Raw genomic sequence first — 22,424 nt, 5'->3', positions numbered from 1 at the left:
GCTTTTTTTAATAAAACAAGGAACTGTTTCTTAATGTAGCTAGATACGTTACACCGTGAATGGCCGAAATCAAAAGAATGTCGACTTTCGAAGGTGAATGTAGAGAGCAGAGTCGCTTTGGTGAATGTGCGAAGCATTTATTATATCCGAATTTATATTAATTTATTCGTTGAAATTATTATATTTATTCGATATTTCAATATTTGCTGAGGATAGATTAGAAGAAACATCAGTGTTCGGAGTATCGGTTAAATGCATAGTGGGCAGTGGCACTTAACCTTAAAAAAATCAGTGGAGGGCATACCGGGCAAATGCATACTTGGTAGTGGCACTAAACCTTAAAAAAGCATTGGGGTATTGCATACCGGGCAAATGTATACCAAACTGTGGCACTTAACTAGATCTAGTATGTATTTCGGAACCAAAACGACTACGTCATTGTCAACATTCACTGGTGGAAGTCAATAACTACCGATTTCGGTCATTCACAGTAACATAAATAGCAGTAAAATGTAGCAAAAAAAAAGTTCGTTTGAATTTTATTGTAATGAATCCTAATTTACGTGTGAAATAAAGAATTGTTTAGGGTATTAATCGCCTTAAAATCAAGTAAAACATTTTGTTTCAATTTAATTGTTGCGAATCCTCTTTTCCTCGAGCAATAAAGAAGTGTTAAAATCAAGAGAAAGTTTATTTCCTTCGAGTTTTCTTGTTATAAATCCTCATTCCTCGTGCAATAAGCGTTGTGAATTCTCCTTTCCTCGCACAATTAAGAAGCGTAAAATTTAGATTAAAATGCAGCAATCAAGTATTTTATTTCAATTTTATTGTTATGATTCCTAATTTCCACGCGCAAAAAAGAAGTTTATTAATCACATTAAAAGGAAGTGAATGATTTTATTGTTACGAATCCGTATTTTTTCGTGCAATAAATAATATTAATTGTAGTATATTCCTTGTAATTAAAGTTGCGGTCTCAAGATCACATTTTTCCCATGGCAATTCTTATGCTCACTGCAGTTAAGGGTATCTATATCTCTATATAGTTGATTCTCTTGCTTTCGTTTGGTATGCAAATTCTTTTCTCGATTATATGTTAATAAACTAGTGCTGAATTGTTCTTAATTTAAGTTCTGTTATCATGAACAGCCTTGATGTCACGTGCCAATCAAGGATGGTTATTTACGACGTTTACAGCTATTTAAAACAGTTATAATGATCAGAATCAATTGCTGCTGCAAAATAATTGTTTTTACAGATGCAGAAAGTAATTGATGATTTATGTAGTGCTTTCTACCGAACAGTACAACAAAATTATGCAGAGTCAGATAGGACTGCAGGCACTGGAGTTCAGGATAAACTCTCGGTTTTCGGGTCACACAAGAAAGAAAGAAAAGATCCTTGAAAAACCCTATTAGAGATTTGGAAGATTATACGCATCTATTAAAATCTTTCAAAACTATCCAAGAAATTAACGACCGAGATGAAAACCCAACAGAGGCGAATTTAAAAGTTCGCTTAATATTAAAAATAATTTTTTTTTTCGAATTTTGAAAAGTTTGGAATTTTCTTAACGAAAATTCCATGGTGGTCGAACATTTTTAATGGAAAGAACGCCATTATTGTTTCTCGTATGAGGTTTTCGGGAAAAATGCAGTGAGAAATGGTTCTTTAACTAGGTCAGTGATATACCTTAATGAAACTTGAATAACCGCAAATCATTTACCTAAATATATTTGGAAAATTTCTACTAGCCAGGAAGGCTTAAAAATTCCATTGAAGATTCCATCGGTTCTGCTTATCAATTTTTTTTACCGTCCTCACAAATTCCTTGCCAATCCAAAAGGATGATATACTATTACGAGGAGATGTACAGTGAAGTATTGTGATGGCACGTCTTCGGATCATCCTCAAAGATGTTTCCCAGACAGTCGCCAATAGCCCATTGTGCAGCTCTAGTGCGACGTAAATGAACTACAACAACTACAACAACAATGAACAGTGAAAGTTTTCAAGGAATAGCTTCTTGAATTACGTAAGATGGTTAGAAGAACCATGTGCCATTTTTATGGACAATGCGAATTATCATTCAGCATATGAAGAAATAATGGACAATTACAGCATATCATAAATTTTTTTATTTTTATACTTAATATATTGGAAATTCTCCCCTGAAACCGAAAATCCGATTGTTTTTTTCGGCAAATGTTAATTTATTTAGTTATTAAACATTTAAATTGCCCCAAAAGGCCTCCGTAAGTGATGCAATCAAAAACGACCCCTGATTGGTTATGACGTCAAATGTGCCGAAGCGAAACGTGCCGTCTCCATCCGCTAAGGCTATTTCAATGCTCTTTTAGTTTTGATATCACGTATACCGTATGAACATCCTTTCTAAATTATCAGTAAAAATTTTGTGAATTAAATTTACTGTTCTGAGAGTGTGTGCAAAATGAAAGAAAGATTTTAAAACTTCAAACGTTGTTATTTATCATTAAAATATCTGAAGAAATGATTATGTAGCTCTTTTCAGCGAATCAACATTTCTTTTCGGCTGAAATCAGTAGTGTTAAAGTTCATAGAAAATACTATTTCATTCCACTTACTTTTAAATTAAATTAATGCTTCATTACAACCTAATTACTTAATTAAAATAAGTCGCAGATTGGATAGAAATTTTATTCATTTTGATATAGGATGGATGATTTTATAATTCGTTATTGCATTAAAACAAATCAGTATTTTCATAAATCTAGTCCATTGAAAAATATCAGTCCATCATCGTTACAATCTATGTGCTAATGATCAGAAATTCAAATAATGTAATTTAATGCTGCTTCTTTCATTTATTTATTTATTACTAGAGTTGAAGGATACTCTTTTTAAGTAAATATTTACTAATGCAGTTTATGTCATCTTTTTTTGTTTGTTTCACTATGTATTAAATATTTAAATACACATTAACGCTTATATTTATTATTCCTAGCTTAAATAGGAATTCCGTTACAGTTCGAAATTATTTTTATTTTTTAATTTATAAATTTTAATTCCTTTTTCTGCAATATAGTATTAATAAAGTATGGTTATTGTTAATTTCCCTCCTTATTTTTGCCAGCTATTTGTCAGTGCTTGCAATGAAGAATTCTAAAATATTAAAATTAATACATTATACATTATTAATTTAAAAATAATTAATAAAATAGTTTTAAAAAAATCTCAGGTTATGCATACGGTATAGCCGAAAACGTATCAACACTTTCAAGAATCTAGTCCATTGAAATATATCTGACCATCATCATCACCATAATCTAGTTATATTCAAAATGTCACTTAATTTCTCATTTATCCATATCTAATTAACTTATTTATCCACAAAATTTCAGCGAATATCATTAAGCTGGAAATTTTTGTTTCACTAAAGCTAGAGAACAAAAATAAAAAATTAACTTATACAAAATGGAAAGAAATTCTAATGCACATTCTTTATTATTTATTAAATAATTAAAAAATAAACAGTAATGTTGATATTTTTTCTCAATATTTTTATTCTTTGAGTAAATAGGAACTTTGCTATGGCGAAAAATTATTTTTATACGCATTTATAAAATTTTATTCCTATTTCTGCAATAAAGAACTAAATAAATGCATTTGCTTGATTTCAAATACTCTTATAACATAGATTAAGGCAATTAAAGTAAAGTTAATAAAATCTGCAGGAATATATATATATATATATATATATATATATATATATATATATATATATATATATATATATATATATATATATATATATATATATATATATATATATATATATATATATATATATATATATATATATATATATATATATATATATATCATATATACATACAATATATATGAATTTAAAGTTTTGCTGGGATCACAAGTTTTTTAAGAGGCTACTGCTATGAATACAATTACATACTTTGAATTCACGCTAGAATAAATAGATAAAAATTATCAATAACTTAAGCTGTCCTACATTTTAAAATCTAAAACTATTTATTCTACATAAGAAATTGATCCAACATTTCTTTCACTTAAGATGAAAATAAATCTTCCAAATGAACTTGAAGTATACATTAAAATTAAGATTATAGTTTAAAAATGAAAAAAAAGCGAAGTTATTTTGTATTTATAACGCATCATTTATAAGCAATACCATGTACTTTTTTTAATGAACTAAAAAATCTGAAATATTCCGAGCTACAAAATTTCGTCAAGTATTAACAATGTTTCAGTGGGTACCACTGAAATTTAACATTATAAAAATACGTTATATCAAATCCACATTTTTATTAAAAGATATTAAGGCGCAATTTTTTATACAGATAGCTTTAGACCATCTAAAATGGTTGGATTTAATTAGAAAATTTAAACGAAAGCAAGAACGTATTGGTTTTCACAGCACAGCTATTGTAAGTGAACGGCAGATGGACACGTGTGACGTCAGTTCGTGAATAATCACGTGACTCCCCGTTTCTGGCGAAAACGAAAGTAAGCGTTTTTTGATTGAAAATAACTAAATAAATAGCCTTCTTAGAAAAGTAATAAAATGTTTTCTGGGAGTTTTGAGGGATTCTGAATGCATTAAAATTAAAAAAAAATTTGACTGTAATTGTCCATTCTCCCAACAAACGCATGCAAAAAGCTGATAATGTAGCATGATTTCAAAATAAATGCACCCTGCACAATTATCATCAAAACCAAGCCTTGTGAAGTAAAGACAACTAACTTCATCAAATAGTGTTCGAAATGGAAGGTGGTGAGGCTCTTCTCCCATTAGCATGATGACCTGAATTATTTTGATGCTATGAATGCTCATTTCTATGAACAAAAAATAAGTAAAATGTTTAAAAACTCTCTATGATATATCTAATGAAAACCCTGATTTGTAGCAATCGATTGTAAAAAAATATTGTGAATAATTTTACAAAACCACATTATAAAAAATGAATGTTTATTATTCAGAAAAAAATTACGATTTTAAAAATAACATTTTGCTAAAAAGAAAAATAAATCGCAATAACGTTATTTACTCCTTCTTTCTGAAAAAATGTTTTTAAGGTGCTCCATTTGGTGCAATTCTAAAGCGAACTTTAAAACCAATGCAGGAATCACTTTTGACGATTAGCTTTTTAAAAGAAACATAAAAGCAAAAAATAATTTCAAATTAAATATTGTACACGAATAACTTGTTGGAAGACCGCCATATAATATTATCCGCTAGAGATTTACTTTCACGGGCAATAAGCCAAGATCTGATAAGAGCCAATGATATTCTTTCACTTCATATTTGTAGCTTTTTTGGAAAACTGCTACATGGTACCTCATCAAAATAAGTTTAAAAATAAAAATACATTCCCTTAAAGTGTTTGTTTAGAGCTTATAAACGTTTATCTTTAGAAGAATAATCCTTTCGGTAAAGAGAATTTTCAAAATTATTTCAGAAAAATAATCAATAAACTACAACCAATGACATTGAATTTTAATTTATGTTTAATGATGGGAAGTAAGGTGTTCAATTAAATTCTCTGATTATGATAAAAATGAGTTATTCTGAATCAGATCTTTTACACGAATATATCAAGAATAATAAAAATGTTCTTTTCATTTATGATTTTCAAACAAAAAATATTTCTTTAAAATACTTTTATTAAATTAAAAAATTTGTAACCTTCTTTTTGGCAACGATATGGCCGTCGATCTTACGGGTACGGTAAGTCTCGGTCATCAGATCTTTTACACGAATATCTCAAGCCTAATCAAAATGTTCTTTCTTTCATGATTTTCAAGCAAAAAATATTTTTCTAAAATACTTTTATTAAATTAAAGAAATTATAACCTTCTTTTTGGCAACGATATGGCCATCGATCTCACGGGCATGGATGGTCTCCTAGAAAACTGGTCTTCAGTAGAATCTTCTTCACTCACTGATAAAAAAAATGATAGAAATAACACGCTATAACAAGTTGATTATTAAAAAATAATAAATGGTTTTATATCAACTAATATACAACAATCTAAGAAATTATGATTCAATAATATCTTTGTCTTAAAGCATAATGCGATGCACGTTTGACGCTACCTTACACGGAGAAAAATTCTAATAAAATTGCCTTACTATACTAATATTATTTTTGGTACAAAAAATAAAAAAAAAACATTATTTAGGTTAATTAAACCAAATTATACGGTGTTTAAACTATTCATTTGGCAATTTTTTTGCTTATAGGGTAGTGGTTTACCGAAAATTCGGGTCCTAAAAATTATAGTTCTTATTACCACACCGACTGAAAAGTAAATTTAACCGAATTAATGGTTTCTATGTCGTGCTCTTAGGTATCATGGTGAAATGATCAAATATTTACCACTATTACCAAATTTTGTTCGGAGGAATTTCGGAGGAAATGCAAAAATTAAAAAAAACTAGTACTTTTAAAACAATTTATATTTAAAAACAGTTCAGAATATCTAGAGACATTTTTAAGCAAAAGAAAAATCGTAAAGCGTTTCAATTACAGTCCAGCGTTACATTTAAAAATAAATTTAAAATTTATTTTATCTGCAATTTTAAAATTAATTTTAAAGTTAGCAGATGTTTGAGTGGCGATGCAAATTGAAAGCTTAGCGTTAAAAGTTCTAGAACATAGCAAATTGTCGATATAGTTCCATTCTCTAACAGACAACAATATTAAAAAGACATTTTCGTTTCACTCATACTATCACAATAAAAAGAAAATTGTCATATATCATGTCAGTTTTTTTATTGAAGAAAAAAAAATATTTTACCGGAAATAATGAGACTCTCAGCCAGACTGAAATTTTATTGTAAAATAACTGCAAGGCATTTAAAAAAAAACTACTTTAACTTCTTTCTGAAGAGGAAGAAATCACTGTCACTTGTGATTTGTTTTGTCCAAACAGCCCTCGCAAATGCGTTTTTACTTGCAAAAAATACTTATCGTTTTTTGTTTAGTTTGTGAAAAGTCTCTTGCAGTATTTATATTTAGGGGGAATCTAGTTTTCTGCCTCATAGAAATAAACTTTACAATTTAAGCGGATTTAACTTTGTTTATTTCGAAATTCTTACTTAAATCTGTGATGTAAAGGAATCATTAAAGGGAAAATACAGAGTTGCTTCTTTTTTTTTTTGAAAAAAAATCTCTTTTCTAGAATTGAGAAAAGTTTATAGCTTTTAAAGTTTTATGTCGAAAAACAATTATTTTCCATTTTTATGAAGTTATATTTTTGTTTAGTATATTTTTTATGCAATATTAGATATGTATTTTAAATTTTGTTGATACTCAATTATTTTTTGAATATTAAAATGTGCATAAAAATTTAGATGAAAAAAAAAACCTTTTTTTTCAAATTAAATTTTATTGGATATGATTAATTTCAATTTAAAATAGGGTATTTTTATATTGCATATATTGAATGCGAATTAATGCGAAGAAATTGCAACTTATATTCAAAAATATGACGCACACAGCGGTTAAGGGATTTTACAATAAAATTTATGATATATTAAGCTTTTTATTTCGCAATATTTTAGGGTAAATAATAGCGGCACCCTGAGTGTCAGTCCTTTTTACCGTATTTTTTGAAATGTTGCTGAACTAATTAAATGCAACTAGGTCCTGAATTCCCCTTATTAACTTTTTAGGAATTGCAAACAATTCATGAAGTGATAAAAATCAACGGAATTGTTCATTTTGAAGCAGTATTAAACATGCTATTTAAAACACATTCGATTTCTCAATTATCAAATTATCTGAAAGAGTTATGGCAATAACTTAAGTGGTCCATCATGTCATACACTGAGAAGAAAAAAAAGTTTGGCCAAAACTACCAGAATGTGGTAATATTTACCGTGTTCCTGCCTTTATGGGGACACAAAATATTTGGTAATTTTTACCAAGCACTTTGGTAATCATTCTGGTAAACTCTGGTAACAGTAAATTCTGGTAACAATAAAATATGGTTTTATAATATTTGATATAAATTGCTAATCATGGTAAATTTTATTAATCTTATCATGTCTTAGAGCAGTGGTTCTTAACCTTTTTAAGCCGCGACCCAAATTTGAGAAATATGTTCATGTCGCGACCCCAAAAAAATTCAAAATTAGGCTGAGTAAGCCACAATGACTTCTTCTAGGAGGTGTTGGTATTACTTATTATTTGGTGTATTAACTAACTTTTTTGGTTCGACTCAGCACGACCCAAGAAATATGCTTCGCGACCCAATTTTGAGTCGCGATCCATAGGTTAAGAACCGCTGTCTTAGAGCATGGCATAAAAAAACATTTATTGGGAAAATTTTCTACTCAGTTTTGTATATTTCACCAAATATGTTGTCATTTGAACTATAATTTTGAAAACCAGAATTTCTGGTAAACAGCTACCATAAGGAACGGAAAAATTATAAAATTAAGGGTTTAAATGCTCTAAATTTAGGTTTAATTAAACAAAATAGTGTTTTTTTTTTCCTTTTGAATCAAAAATGCTATTACAATACCAGTAAGGCAATTTTTACAAAAAAATTTTTTCTCCGCTTATTGATTGCGGTTAACTATTCCATGATAAATGGTTTTTCCTTTTTAGTTAATTGTACTTCAGAAGAATGCGTACTGCCACTTACCTTCAAGTGATGGTAATTCAACTATAGGAGACGTCATGTCATAACCGTGTGTCACCAGAATTACCGGCTCTTCTGCTTCACGCAATCGAAGATTCAATTTTTGAAGTTCTATGCTCACCTGATGAAAAACAATAAAAGTTATACTAGATAATTAAACAAGGAAAAAATAATTAGAAAAATAAGAATTATAATACACACTTAAATTTTAGATGAAAATATCCAAATGTATAATTCTACAGTTTAGAAGAAAGTAATTTAATATACGGTGAGAAAAATTCTGGTAAAATTTATGTACCTTCGTGGCAATGACATTTTTGGTAAAAGAAACTACAATTCTTGAAAAAAAAATGTGTTTCTTAAAGTAATCATTCTTTTAGTAATTTTTTCGTTTTTATGGTAACGGTTTATAAGAAATTCTGGTTTTTAAAATTCCAGATCTTATTACTATACCTTTACTAAAAATATAACATTGAAAAATATTTTTTTTCCAAATAAATTGTTTTTATGCCATGCTGTAAGGTATCGTGATAAAATTACCACATATTCCACCAAACAGCATGGAAATATTCGGCATAACAAATACCAAACGGCATCGGATATAACAAATATAAACGACAACAAATAACGGCATACCAAACAGCATGGTAATATCATATTTCCTTTACAGTGTATCATTTAAAAATTGTAACTTTGAATTTAATAACACAATAAAATAGTAAGTATTATTTTATTTTCGAAATTTTGTGTCACTTTCAGCAATAGTAGTAGTAGTAGTCACTTTTAGTTCTATTATTCAATTTCAAAAATTAATGAAAACTCTTAAGAACATCTAAAACAATAATTATTTAGTTACAAGTTCATATAATTTATAAAAGTACCGAACCAAATACTTGATTACATTTTATTTGTTGATTTAATCGAATTAGTGTTTGCGTCGTAAAATAAGCGACTGCTTAAAAAGTTGCAAATAGTGCAATTTTTTGTCATTTGCAATTATTAAAATTTATTAAGTCACACGAAATTGGATTAGCGATCATACATTCCCAAATTATGATTTATATTAGATAACACACCTGACTAAGTGGGATAAATTTTCACGGCTAAGAGAGATAAAATAACTCCCATTTGATCGCTTTATATATGAAAATATGTGGCATAGTAAAATAATTTTATGTTTAGGATATTTTATGGAGATTAAAAAAATGTGTCATGTCTATGAACCAAAATTTTTTTAAATCTTTTTGAGGTTATGAGGTTATAATATGCATCATTAAATAAACACATTTTCATTTCCATTGCAATTAACGAAATAAACTATCCTAATTAAATTCAGTTTCAAGGTCAAATTTAAACATGATGCATTTTTTTGTGTGCCATTTATTTGAAAATATTGTTGCTTAATTAAGATAAAAATATTCCAGAGGACAAAAATAACTTAGATAGTAACTCATAGAAGTAAAAAAATCCCATGATTTGTATTATAATCCAAACTATTAGTCGCTTGATGTATTTTCTAACAATAATACGATGCAGAAAAAGAAGATTTAAAAACGGAATTAACTTATTGAATGCAGTGTTTTATTCGAGAGAAACTTCCATTATATAGATATAATTTTACGTATGATTAGAAAACTAATTATAACATTTCAATTTAAACATTAAAACATTCTCGAGCTTTGAAATGATAAATTTAAATGTTGAATTAGAACTTTATTTCTAATTTATGTGGTACATTTAAAGATTATTAACTATTTACTTATTTTATTGTCAACGTATTTTAACTGATTGTTAATATACTTACGTACTCAAAAGTTAGTGAAATGTATGTATATATAAATATAAAATTTGAAATATGAATTTTATATATTTAGTATTAAAAAGTATGATTTAAAAAACTAGTTTATTGAAAACATATTTTAAATTCTACGTTTCATTCAGATATTATAATTTTATATAATTTTGTTTGAATAAAGCATTTCGTTTATTGACCGTATTTCTGTATGATTTAAGGGTTGCAAAAATTTGCGATGATCTGATCAATAATTATTATTATCTGTACGTAAAACTTGATGTTGACAAACGTCTTTAATAAAATTTGGGCAATATATATGTTGATCTTATAAATAACTTAATGTTACTTCTGAAGAAGTTTATTGGATTAAAAAAGTGAAGGAAGGAATTTTACTGAATTAAAAACAATTTGCTTTATAAAGTTATAATAAATAAATATGTAACTTATAACAAACATTCGTAGGAATCTGGAAGTCTCACACGGTACAATTCGAAAAGAACTTTATCTATATTAAATCAAGATTTTTCAGAGTATTCATTAATATCCAAAATCAATCCATTCGGTGACGAAATAGGAATATTATCGAGATGGAAAACACAAAATTTTATTTTGTGTTCGGAGTGAAAAACGCAATAAATATATAATTGGATTTATTACATGTAATTACAGTCTCATTTTCACGGATTTTCGCGGATAGTAAGAGCTCAATACAATATCTGAGTGATTGGTGAAACATCGGTGACAAAGTGGCCTTAATACCACTAACAATTTGAAGACTTACTCTTCTCACAACGATATACACCGAAGAGCCATTACATTATGACCACCCTACTAATAACATGTAGGACCACCTTTGGTCCCCAAAACTGCTAGTACCCGCCGTGGCATTAATTCCACAAGGTGCTGATAGATAGTCTGAGGTATCTGGTACCAAGCGCTCACCAACTGGTCCTGCAATTTCCTCACATTGCGAGGGGGTAGCGTTGCACTACGAATTTGGTTTTCCAAGTATTAACACAAATGCTCTATTGGATTAAGGTCAGGTAAATTTGGGGGCCAAGACATGACTTGAAAGTCACTGGAATGTTCCCCGAACCAATCCATGACGATTCGACCCCTATGACATGGTGCATTATCCTGTTGGTAAACACCATCCCCCGCAGGAAAAACTGTTGCCATGAATGGGTGAACCTGATCTTCAACTATGTTCAAGTAGCATACAGACATCAGGAATTGTTCTATGAGGATTATGGGTCCTAATGTGCCCCATGAAAACATTGTTCCTGGGCGAGTGACCATGAAAACCTGGGCGAGCCCATTGTTATAGATGGAGGGTGCTCATAATGTAATGGCTCTTCGGTGTACATCTACAGTGGATCCCCTCTCACGTAAGCCTTTACTTTAATGATCCTGACAAGGAGGGCTCTAATGATCCTATAGATAGTAGTGGCCTTCTAACATGCAATGAAATCCTTGCAAAAGTAAAGGCCGACAATAACAGGACTTGGAGGATTCCACCTAGTCATGGTTGGTATCAACAAAATAGTCCTGGGGCTGCCCTGGAGCCAAAAGGTGATAGGAAACTGCAGACAGCTATCACAAGACTAATCAGTGGTCATACATGCGGACTAACATTTGTTCAGGGTCAAAATATGCCTAAAATGTAATGTGCACCAGGCTACACCTGATCGTTTGCTGTCCTGTATGAGGCTAGAGAAGAATTTTATCTTGGAGGCTCCGGCGATGGTATATGATTTTCTGTCGGTGAACGGTCTTCTGGACTTGGTCTAGCTTTGTCCTGGGCCAAGTGGAATAAGTAACAACAACAACAACACACTCGCATTAATATGTTTCATATCTCAAAAATGTTAAATTTACAAAAAATACACCTTATTTCATGTTTCAATTAACTTATATTGTGTATCAAAAGATTAAAATTTAGTTCTTAATATACTTACATCTTCGTATCGTTGCCTACATCTTCTGTTCTCTTCTTGAAGAAGTTGTATGTTGTACTGGAGATCATCTTCTGAACTCCGCCGAGATTTCTTCAGGGGTTTGAGAGTAGCACGAACCCTACGGTCACCAGCGTGAGGATTTGCCCATAGTTCCAGCAACTGTAAACGATGGACAGCAAATCATTTACGTATAAACTACGTGCAATAATTACTATTCTTTCTCGATTCCTTTTTATGCTGTGTTATAAGCAGTTTAGTTTAGTGTGTTGTAACTTATTGTTAGCTTACTAGGGCGGATCACGATATGCAAAATTTTTAATTGATAAGAAATATCAATATGGTCAAATGTTTATGAAACAATTGGTGTGAAACATATTGAAAAACATATAGGTTTTCTGAAACTGGCCTAAAAAAATTTTTTTTTTGGTTATAAGTACATTTTATTAAAACGTAAGTTTTAATATAATACAAATCTTAGTTTTCAAGTTTAAAATGCGAAATTTAGTATTTAAATTATTGAAAAAAAATCCTCCTTAAAAAGCAATATTTAGATTTCTCAAAATCTATAAGAAAACTATTAAGTAAGAACTAAATAAGTGGCCAGACCTGAAGACTGATTTGAAAATTTAAGATATGCATATCTTTTAACGAAAGTTTCCCTGTAAATTTCGAATTACCATCCATAATGATTTTTCACTGCTTTTTACATTCAAAAAATTGCATTTTTGAATTTGAAAACTTATGTTTCTTTTATATTTATGACTAAAAAAAGAAATTCATGTTTTATACCCCCGAAAAATAAGCTTTGGGATCCATTTCAGAATGCCTAAATTATTTTCACTTAGAATAAAAATTCTTTTGTAAAGCATAGGACCACAATCGTAACTTTTATCGATTTGAAATTTTTGATTTTCGATAGCAACTTTTTGTAATACATTATAGTATAGATCACCCATTTATAATTGAACTGATTTCTGTGATTTATTTTTTCTCGCTTAAATTTACTTTTCAAAATACAAAGAAAAATTATTAAGTGCAAGATATTAATAAAAATTAAATTTCATTATTCATAATAATTTAACATGTTTATATTTTTATTCAATATAAGATCGTGTGAGAGTGTACATTTGAAAGTGGCCAGAGCTTATCCATAATGCAGAAATACTCTGGACTTTTTATTGGCTTAAAATTCCTTCGAACTTGGCTCCAGAACGATCTTAATTATTGAAATGAATCACAAAAGTATCAACAAAAACTTTTTCTACTGTAGTAACTTAAGTGTTTTTCACACTTAAGTTACTATAAAATCGTTCTTTCTTAGACTAATGAATTATAATCATTTTGGTATGAAATGAATGGATTCCGTTATGGTAGAAAAATGTGACTTCTTACATAGTTTTCCAGATAAGAAACAAATTCGTAAGCATTCATTAGATAATTTCAGAAATTAGCATAAAAACCATCAAATTAATACTGTAATAAAAATATTAATATAGATTTTTTAAAAATTTACTCTAACGTTAATAAAAATTTAAAATTTTCCATTTATTTCCTAGTGAACTGATTTCTTTCTTCTAAGACTTATTTACATTACTTTTTTTATCATTTCTCGAGCGAGAAATTAGTCCGTATACACGTGCAATTCACTTATCTCGCTTTTAAACAAAATCTTGAATATAATACTCCTTTCAATTAATTTTTAATATAACAGTGATATACAATATTAATGTCAGCTACTAATATTTTTTTTTTCATATTGTGACTCGTTATTGTGTTGTGCATTCTTGCTTCAGTGGGTGACCATGTTATGGCAGTGATAGAGTTTTATATATATGTATATATGCTTAGAGAAGAGCAGTGGAGTCTAAGATGGAGATTTGGTGATATATGTACCTCACAGCTTGTCTAGTTTAACAACCTGTTCTACCCAAAACAAAATGTAGCACATCTAAAGCCGGAAAATACACTCGTCGCATCTTTCTAAATATAGTCAATGGAATTATTACTTTTTTGGTTAACAAGTTCATCGTCTGTCATCAACAAAATGCCTTGCCGAGTAGAGCCAATGACACCGCTCTGAAGACGAACTGCACCATCTTATCAACAAAGTCAATCTCCTGCCTTTGAGAACAACACAATTTTCTCCTCTTCAGTAACATTCAACAAAAAGAACAGTTCTACACCGCTCATCAGATCAATTATCCTTCCCTTCAGCTACAGCCTCGTCGTTGAACAATCATCGTAGTGAACATTTGTGATGTCCTGTCTCTCAACCCCAAATGTACCGCTCATTAAACTCCCAAGAATCCAAGAGTTTATTTAATTTTTTTTTGTATTACCATACATGCTTAGAAATATAAGGTTTGATTCTACCTGAGTTGTAAATTGAAATGATTCTTGGAGTTTACCTCGCTTTAATAAGCAATCCGTTTGGGTTGCTGATTGTTGGCTGGCCACTAAAATTGTTCTACGATGATTGCTCACTACGATATTGTATTCGATGACGCTGAATCAGAAGAAACGGGTAATTGGTCTGGGTGGTGCATAATTGTACTTCGTGTTGAATGTTGCTGCAAAAAATATATTTTGTTGTTCTAAAAGCAAGAAGTTTGACATTACAGATAAGACGGTGGAATTAGTCTTCAGAGCGATGATTACTGGCTTTTAGCAGTTGAGAATAGTCTTAAGAGCTGTATTATTGACTATATTTGGCGAAGCGTTTTCTTGATGAAAGACAACTAAATTGTTATCCAGAAGAAAAAAAATTGCGTTGACGATATTTCGAAAACTGCGGAGAGGGTATTGGCCAATCTTAGGTGCGTGCCATTTTGTTTTGGGTGGCCATCGTTTTATTTTTGACTGGTTTAAGAACGACTCCCGTTTGGAGCCCCATGTTAAAGAGTGGTGGTGTCAAGGGGGTTGTTAAAGAATCAAAAAATTATTGCTAAATCTATTTAAACAAGCATTGTAGCAAATAGGTTGTGTGGATGTGTGTGAGGATGTGTGTTACGTCTTTTACCAAATCTCCGCAGCAGATGAGTGGCGTTGATGTCTTTAAAAGTTTGTGCTTCCATAATGCATTTTAGCAATGAATTTAAAATGCATTTTCATTAATTCATTGCTGACAAAAAAAACTGCAAAAGACTTCATTAATTACTTACTTTTCGTTACCTGTTCAAAAAGAATGCAATTTATTTTTGTATGAAGTATTTATAAAGGCAAAAGTGAAAAGATGTCAACTAATTTTGAGAAATAGAAAAGTTATCACGTTTTATAATTAAAATTATGCTTTTTTTCATTCGATATTCGAATAAAAATAATCATACCTCTGAGTAAATGTGTGCGAGTGCAAATATCATGCTCATGCTCACTGTGTGTGTGGGTGGAGTTATGTGCTCGTGAGAAGTAATAAATGTGCAATCAAAATCTGTACAGTTTATTGACAAAATACTACTTGCAGTGTCGCATTTTCATATTATGAAATAAATTAATGACCGACCTTAATTGTTAAGTATCAAGTTTTAAGTCTTGAAATACTTTTTTTAACTTTTAAAAGTTAAAAAGAGTATTTCAAGACTTAAAACTTTTTCACATTTTTATACTTAGAAAAATATTTTTTGCCTTTGAAAACTGATGTTATGAGACGAAATTAGCAGAACAAAAACTTCGTTTTTTTCAAACAATAAAAAAATAATATTTCTAATTATATGTATTTTTGTTTGATAAAATCTTTTGAGAATTTCCCAAATAATTTCGCTTGTATAATATTTCCTTTTTTTTCTTCTTGAAATTCCTTTTTTTTGTAATACAAAGAGATATCAAATATATTTTCACGAAATAGAAATACTTAATTTTTTTATTAAGTTTTTATGTCAAATGACTTTTATTGATATTTTATCATTTCTAAAAGAGGAAAATACTTGTGACTTCATTTTTTTTAAATAAAAATTATTATTCTTTTATGGAACAAAGTAAATGCTCAGAATAAATACTTAGTACAAAATAAAACATTGTTATCTATAATGAAATTAAGCAAAAACAGTTGAAGATTTTACCTTTACACTTTCTGGTCTTAAAAATTGTTTTCAATTGCTTTACGTATTCTATTTTGTTATTTATAAAGAATTGTGATTTCATTTTAAGATTCATTTAAACTGTATGCTTTTTAAAAGAAAAGTTTCAAAAAGAAATTCATAAATCAGCTGGAGAAATATTTTTCGAAATATAAATGTAAATTGTGTTTTAACGTAGCTCAGAAAACAGTTTGGTGAAAAATTTCATATAAAAATGGGAAACTTTTAAAGCAAGTGTTTCCTAACTTTAGACAAAATATTCAAAGTAATATTTATTTAAAATTTATACTTGAGTAATTATATTAAGTAGTTGATTTTACAATCGCGAGAATTTAGAGTAAAACTTTTAATTTAGTTTTAAAAAAAATAATGAATAAACATTATGTAATTTTTCTAAAATACTATAATATTAATTCTGTTTAGATATTTAAACTTCTTTTTTTTGGTGGAAGATTATTTTGAAGTGAGTTAAAATATGAACTATTGTTCGTCAAACTAATCCATAACAATACTGTAACGGCTGAAAGCTTAGTAAACGTTTTTACACATATTCATCAAAATTTAACTGTTTATGAAGCCAAAATACAAAAATATGTACTTAATTTAAATTGAACAAAATAAGTTCAATTACATATTTTTTTTATTTCAATTTAAAAAATTATTAGATATTTTAAAAAGTAAGAATTAATAAAAGTTTATCTTCATTCGAAAATATATTCGCATAAAACGAGAAGTTAGCATCTTAAAATTCCATCCAGTTTTTTGTAAAAATTATTTTATGACAAAAAAATGTTTTTTTTTAGTATGATTATTTTCTTGCAATAAATTATCTCAGCGAAAACGAAAATATTATCAGTTCCAATCAACAGTTATTTGTTTAATAGAAGTATGGAAAAATAAAGTTATTTTAAATGAAAAAAAATAGTTTACTTTCTTGAAATAAATAAATAAACTATAGCATGCTGTCGAAGGAAAATAATAATCATGTCAAGGATTTTATTTCATTTCTGTATGCTTCATTAAAATTTAGATTCTTAATCTCTCGTTTAAATCTTTACCTATAGAACCACGGGTAAAAATTATTCCATATGATCAGTTTAGTTAAAATAGTGAATTATAATTGAATAATAGTACGTATTTAGAATCATGGATCTAGCAAAATTTTGAGCCCTTGAGTTTGAAATTATAATAGAAAACTCTGAGAGCTAATATATTTTTTTTAATCTAGGAGGAAACTTGCATGAAAAAATATCAATTTCATGAAAAAATGTGAATAAAAATAAACTCTGAAAAAAGTTTTATTTCTTAAAAAAAATTTTGAGTTTAAAATTTATAATATTTGGCGAAAGAAAAAAAATCAACTTAAAAGCATTTTTAAAACAAATTCTTGAATGGTAATTTTACCTGTTTCACTGCGTCAATGGAAGAAAGGGTTATAAGTTAGTCGCAATAAAAAAAAAAAAAAAAAAAGATAAAATTTGCGAAAAATTTTAAATACCAACCGGCACTAAAAAAGTGTTAAGGCTTTGGAAATTAAAGCTTATCGGATAAAAACATTTTAATTTCATGTAATATTGGTATTTTCCTTCAAACAGAGCGCAATTTTGGAACAAATTATTGCAAACTGTTAAATTAATGCTTTTAATGTTTTGCGCTCTTTAAATATTCATTTGCTAAAATTTCTACAGGTCTTTTGATGCAAAGGCTTTAGAAATTTCATTTATCAAAGCAATTACCCTGCTTAACATTTGCTTAAAACCAGCATTTCTTCTGCAAAACGGAGGTTATGCTTTTCTAAATTATTTTTTTCATATATATATTCTTATTGTACCTCCGTGAGGTATTTGCTCTAGAGGAATGTTATGCATTTATCGTTATCTATTTATCAACCGATGGAATGGAAAACAACTCAACTGTATTTGACGCAATTGAGAGTGTCTCTTTAATTTCCAAACTATTTCCTCGCCATTTCAATATCCGTCAATAATTAGCCACGTTGCTTTTATTTATAACTGCATTTTGATTGCAATAAGATTGTAAGTTTCACGGTAAAACAGAATCAAATTTATTCAATTGTCAAATGTCTGAAAATTAGTGGATTTTGGAGAAAAAAAAATTTAAACTTCGCAATAACTCGCGTCAAAACAGATTTGCAACCTTAGTAATGACTGCAATGCTCTTAAGAGGTAGAGTTTAAGGGCTGAAAACATGCAATATTTAGCATTAATATTTGATAGTATTGGTTAGAGGACTTGGTCAGAAGATGGCAGAACTGAATAATTACATTATGCTATATTAACTTATAATTTCGAATTTTGTTTTCAGAATTTTTCTACAATTCCTCTTCTTGCAAGCAACGGCATTTATTTAAATGCTAATTTGGAACTGTTATTTATCTAAACAACAACTTTCCTAATTAAGATATAGAATAATATTTTAGTCTTTTTGCCTTATGCTTTATTTATTTTTGGTTTATAAATTGTATTACTTTCCATGTTTTTGGTCTGATTTTATATGGTATGTTTTCTATGTAATTTTATTTATTTTCTTAGAAATGGATCTTTCTGACATAAATAATACTTAATCAAATAGCTATTCTCAGTAAAGCCCCCATATGCACGCATAAGGGCCCAGAAGCATAAAGTGCCTAAAACTGTGACGTACGTCGCAGAACAAACGAAGTCCTGCAGAGCAATTTGTATCTATAATAAGTGACAGCGTTTTCCTGCGACACCCCCCCCCCCCCGCCCACCTGCCTCCGGTTGGCCTGCAGAATAATTCCGAACCCTAATCTCATACATTCTTCAGCAGATTTTTTAGGCAGCCTTTATTTTAATGTTCGGACCTTCAAATCATAGGCATTTTATTAATAATTCATCATTATCATCGTCATTAACAAAATTTTGTACTGCAAAAGTGATTGAAAAAGTAATAAATCAAGAATGTTTGCCTTGGTTTAAAAAATAATATAGTGCATCTGTGTATGATCCTGTATTTTAATAAATGAAAATATAGTATTTTAACATTAAGTTGACTTTTTTTCGCTGTGAAATGCTTGCAGAACATTTGTATTAATTAATAAGAAAATATTCTGCTTATGGGCATAAGGGTATCCCTTGCGGAAGTATTGTATTAAATAATTGTTAATTTCTCTTTCAAAATACTTTCTGTCAAGTTATAACTCTTTAATCATAACTCTAACTTTATGTAAATCAAATAACTCTTTAATCCTTTTTATAGAGGAATTTCATTCTGTATTTCAATGAGAATGCTTATAAAATCTAAGGCGAAGTTTTATTTTTCGAATATGTGTAGTCGTCAGTATTGCCGTGGATTAGTTTCTTAACTGTATGATTATCTGTGTAATAAATGAAAAAAAAGAAGAAAAAAGAGAGGAAGAGGAGAGGCATGAGACGCACACCCAGATGTATGAAATGATTGGGGCCTCACCAGTCTCACCTTGGGAACGAACACCAGGCAGAGGGTGGTCGTCGAACAGAACATTATAAAAATTGAGATGATGACAAAGGCCGCATCTTGTTGCTCCCTCAGCACAAAGGAGAGTGCGGCCCCGATCACGCACATGATCACCACGTTGTATACACTCATGCCGATGTACTTGGAATCATTGAGGGCGGGGATGCTCACGTGACGTGTCTCCCACGCTAAGAAACAACCAAAAGCCTGCAACAATTTACAAGAAGGAATGGATTTGTTTTAAAACATATAACATAAAACAGATAAATAAACATATAAAGATATAATAGCATTAAAAAGAAACATTAAAATATTACATTATTTGAGACAAAAATGCGTGAAATTAATTTGAGGGATTTTGTTTAACGTATACCAAAATATATAGCATAAAATACAGGGGTTCATTTTATTACCGTTGCTGAATATCAGACCTAATTTTGGGTTTACGACTACTAATGCTTAATTTCGTAGTCTTGTAATTTTGAAACCTATCTAGATGACAAGGGAACTCCTGGATCAAGTATTAGGAGAAATTTACATTCATGGAGGACTTTTTGATGGAACTATCCCGCAATTACGTTACATTGCGGAAATCCACGAAAAACTCCCACAGTTAGCGAGACGACAAGGGGACTCATGGGACAAGGGGACAAGGAACTCATGATCAGTCTACCACTGAGAATATTTTACGTCAGCACTGTGATCGGTGCGAGCCTCGTGCGGAATTCGTATCGACCAGCCATCGCTGGGATTCAAACCCGGTTCACCATCTGTAAGGTGAAAGCTCTATCCCTGAGAATTCTGAAATTAGTTTATAAGATTGTAATATTTCTAGTAGAATTCTTTTTTAATTCTAGCATTTTTTAAAAATAGCATTAAAGAAGGAAGTAAACTTTGAACTTCTTACGCTTATTTGGGTTGATGCAAAGTTTGCAAGGGTAAAAAGGACACTATTTCCAGGAACCGCGGGTAAGAATTTCAAATACTTAGCCCGTAAATTAGCTAAATATCAATATTATTCACCTATTTTCGAAAGTCTTAGACAAATGCAGATCTTAGCAATTTTTTATGATACATTTTTTCCCAGAGAAACTATTTTATGGCAGTTTGTTTCAAGCTTACATTATTTGTACCTAATTCTTATTGGTTATGCGGAAATTACTGTAATCGAATAAAAAATTCATTTTGACGTAATTTTAAGGATTGAGTTGAATATGTATTTTTCTCTCAGTGGAAAAACTCATTCACTAATACTTTCGCCAAGATTTTATCGCATTTGGCGAGGTGGCTTATGCTTAGCACGGACCTTGCATTTCTGAAAACTTCAAGCATGATCTTTCAAGTTGTGCCTACAGTTTCACCATGTAAAATTTTCAAAAATGCTGGCTACGAAAAGAGTTATTGGTTTAATAGAGAAGTATAAAAGTGATTCAATATATTTCTTCTATCTCTGCAGCTGCTAGTGAAACACTTCAACAAAAAAGAAAATAAATGAAAGAGGAATGAAATAAAAACAAATGACGCAGAAAACTAATATATATATATATATATATATATATATATATATATATATATATATATATATATATATATATATATAAAACTGCAAAAATTTCACACCTATTCTATGTAACGTTAATGCTATGCTAACATTTAAATGTTACGTAACGCCAGGATTAAATATTTTGTTGTTTTGAGAAATACGCTGCAGGGAGGCAGATACTCGTAAATGAAGTTACATGTACATACAATTAATTATATTGAATTATATTAAGTATATTAAACTTATTACTGTTAATGTATATGGAATGGTTAAACTTTTTCCATCAAAAATAAAATTCCGAAACATTAAAACAATGACAAAACCATATTCATAATTGTAAAATCTATAAGGTGCGTGAGTAATTAAATTGCAATTATTGACAAAACCATCCAAACAAAAATAACAACTGAGCGGTATTTAAAAAAAAAGTTTGTGCCATTTTATAATAATAGATTATTTCCTATATCTGCACTCATGCAAACTCTTAAAATTATTAATAAAGTATCAGATAAATAGATTGAAAATAAGCGTGATTGATACTTAAATACTTTTCAGCAGCAAACAAACTTAACTATTCCATTAGAAGAAAAAAAATGGTTTTTGATCGAGGTAGAAGGATTAGGAATGACTACTGCAGACAACAGTCGTCAAAAATATCGTTTTCCGTTAATTACTTTCAGACCAAAAGACATAGTTGATGTATTGATTTTAAGCGTTTAAATATCATCTCTGTAGACGTATTCTATTCAAGAAATAATTCATTGTTTTTTGCAGGATTAGTGAAAACAAGTCAGGCTCTTAAAATGATATTTATATTCATTACCAGTAACACAAGAGAAATTGGATTGTTTTGGATAGATAACAGTTGCTAACAAAGCTTAAATATTTATTGTTTGTTTTATAGTTAT

At 29.4% G+C, this 22,424-nt stretch overlaps 1 protein-coding gene across 2 annotated transcripts in view; it reads right to left on the bottom strand.

The window, feature by feature from the left end:
* The window catches only part of LOC107448832 (gamma-aminobutyric acid type B receptor subunit 2), a 292,812-nt gene that overhangs the window by 12,740 nt on the left and 257,648 nt on the right, over positions 1–22,424 (bottom strand). The window contains exons 15-18 of one of the 2 annotated variants that reach the window (XM_043051303.3): positions 19,947–20,180; positions 12,424–12,582; positions 8,674–8,791; positions 5,873–5,960 (exon numbers count right to left, since the gene is read on the bottom strand). In XM_043051303.3, coding sequence (XP_042907237.3) covers positions 5,873–5,960; positions 8,674–8,791; positions 12,424–12,582; positions 19,947–20,180 — 599 coding nt within the window. The remainder of the gene's footprint in view (positions 1–5,872; positions 5,961–8,673; positions 8,792–12,423; positions 12,583–19,946; positions 20,181–22,424) is intronic. The other variant, XM_016064184.4, reaches the window with a different exon arrangement.

This window comes from Parasteatoda tepidariorum, chromosome 2, assembly GCF_982258835.1.
Source record: "Parasteatoda tepidariorum strain Cologne lab strain chromosome 2, Ptep-v5.0, whole genome shotgun sequence".
NCBI lineage: Eukaryota > Metazoa > Arthropoda > Arachnida > Araneae > Theridiidae > Parasteatoda > Parasteatoda tepidariorum.
This window is presented reverse-complemented; position numbering and strand designations above follow the sequence as displayed.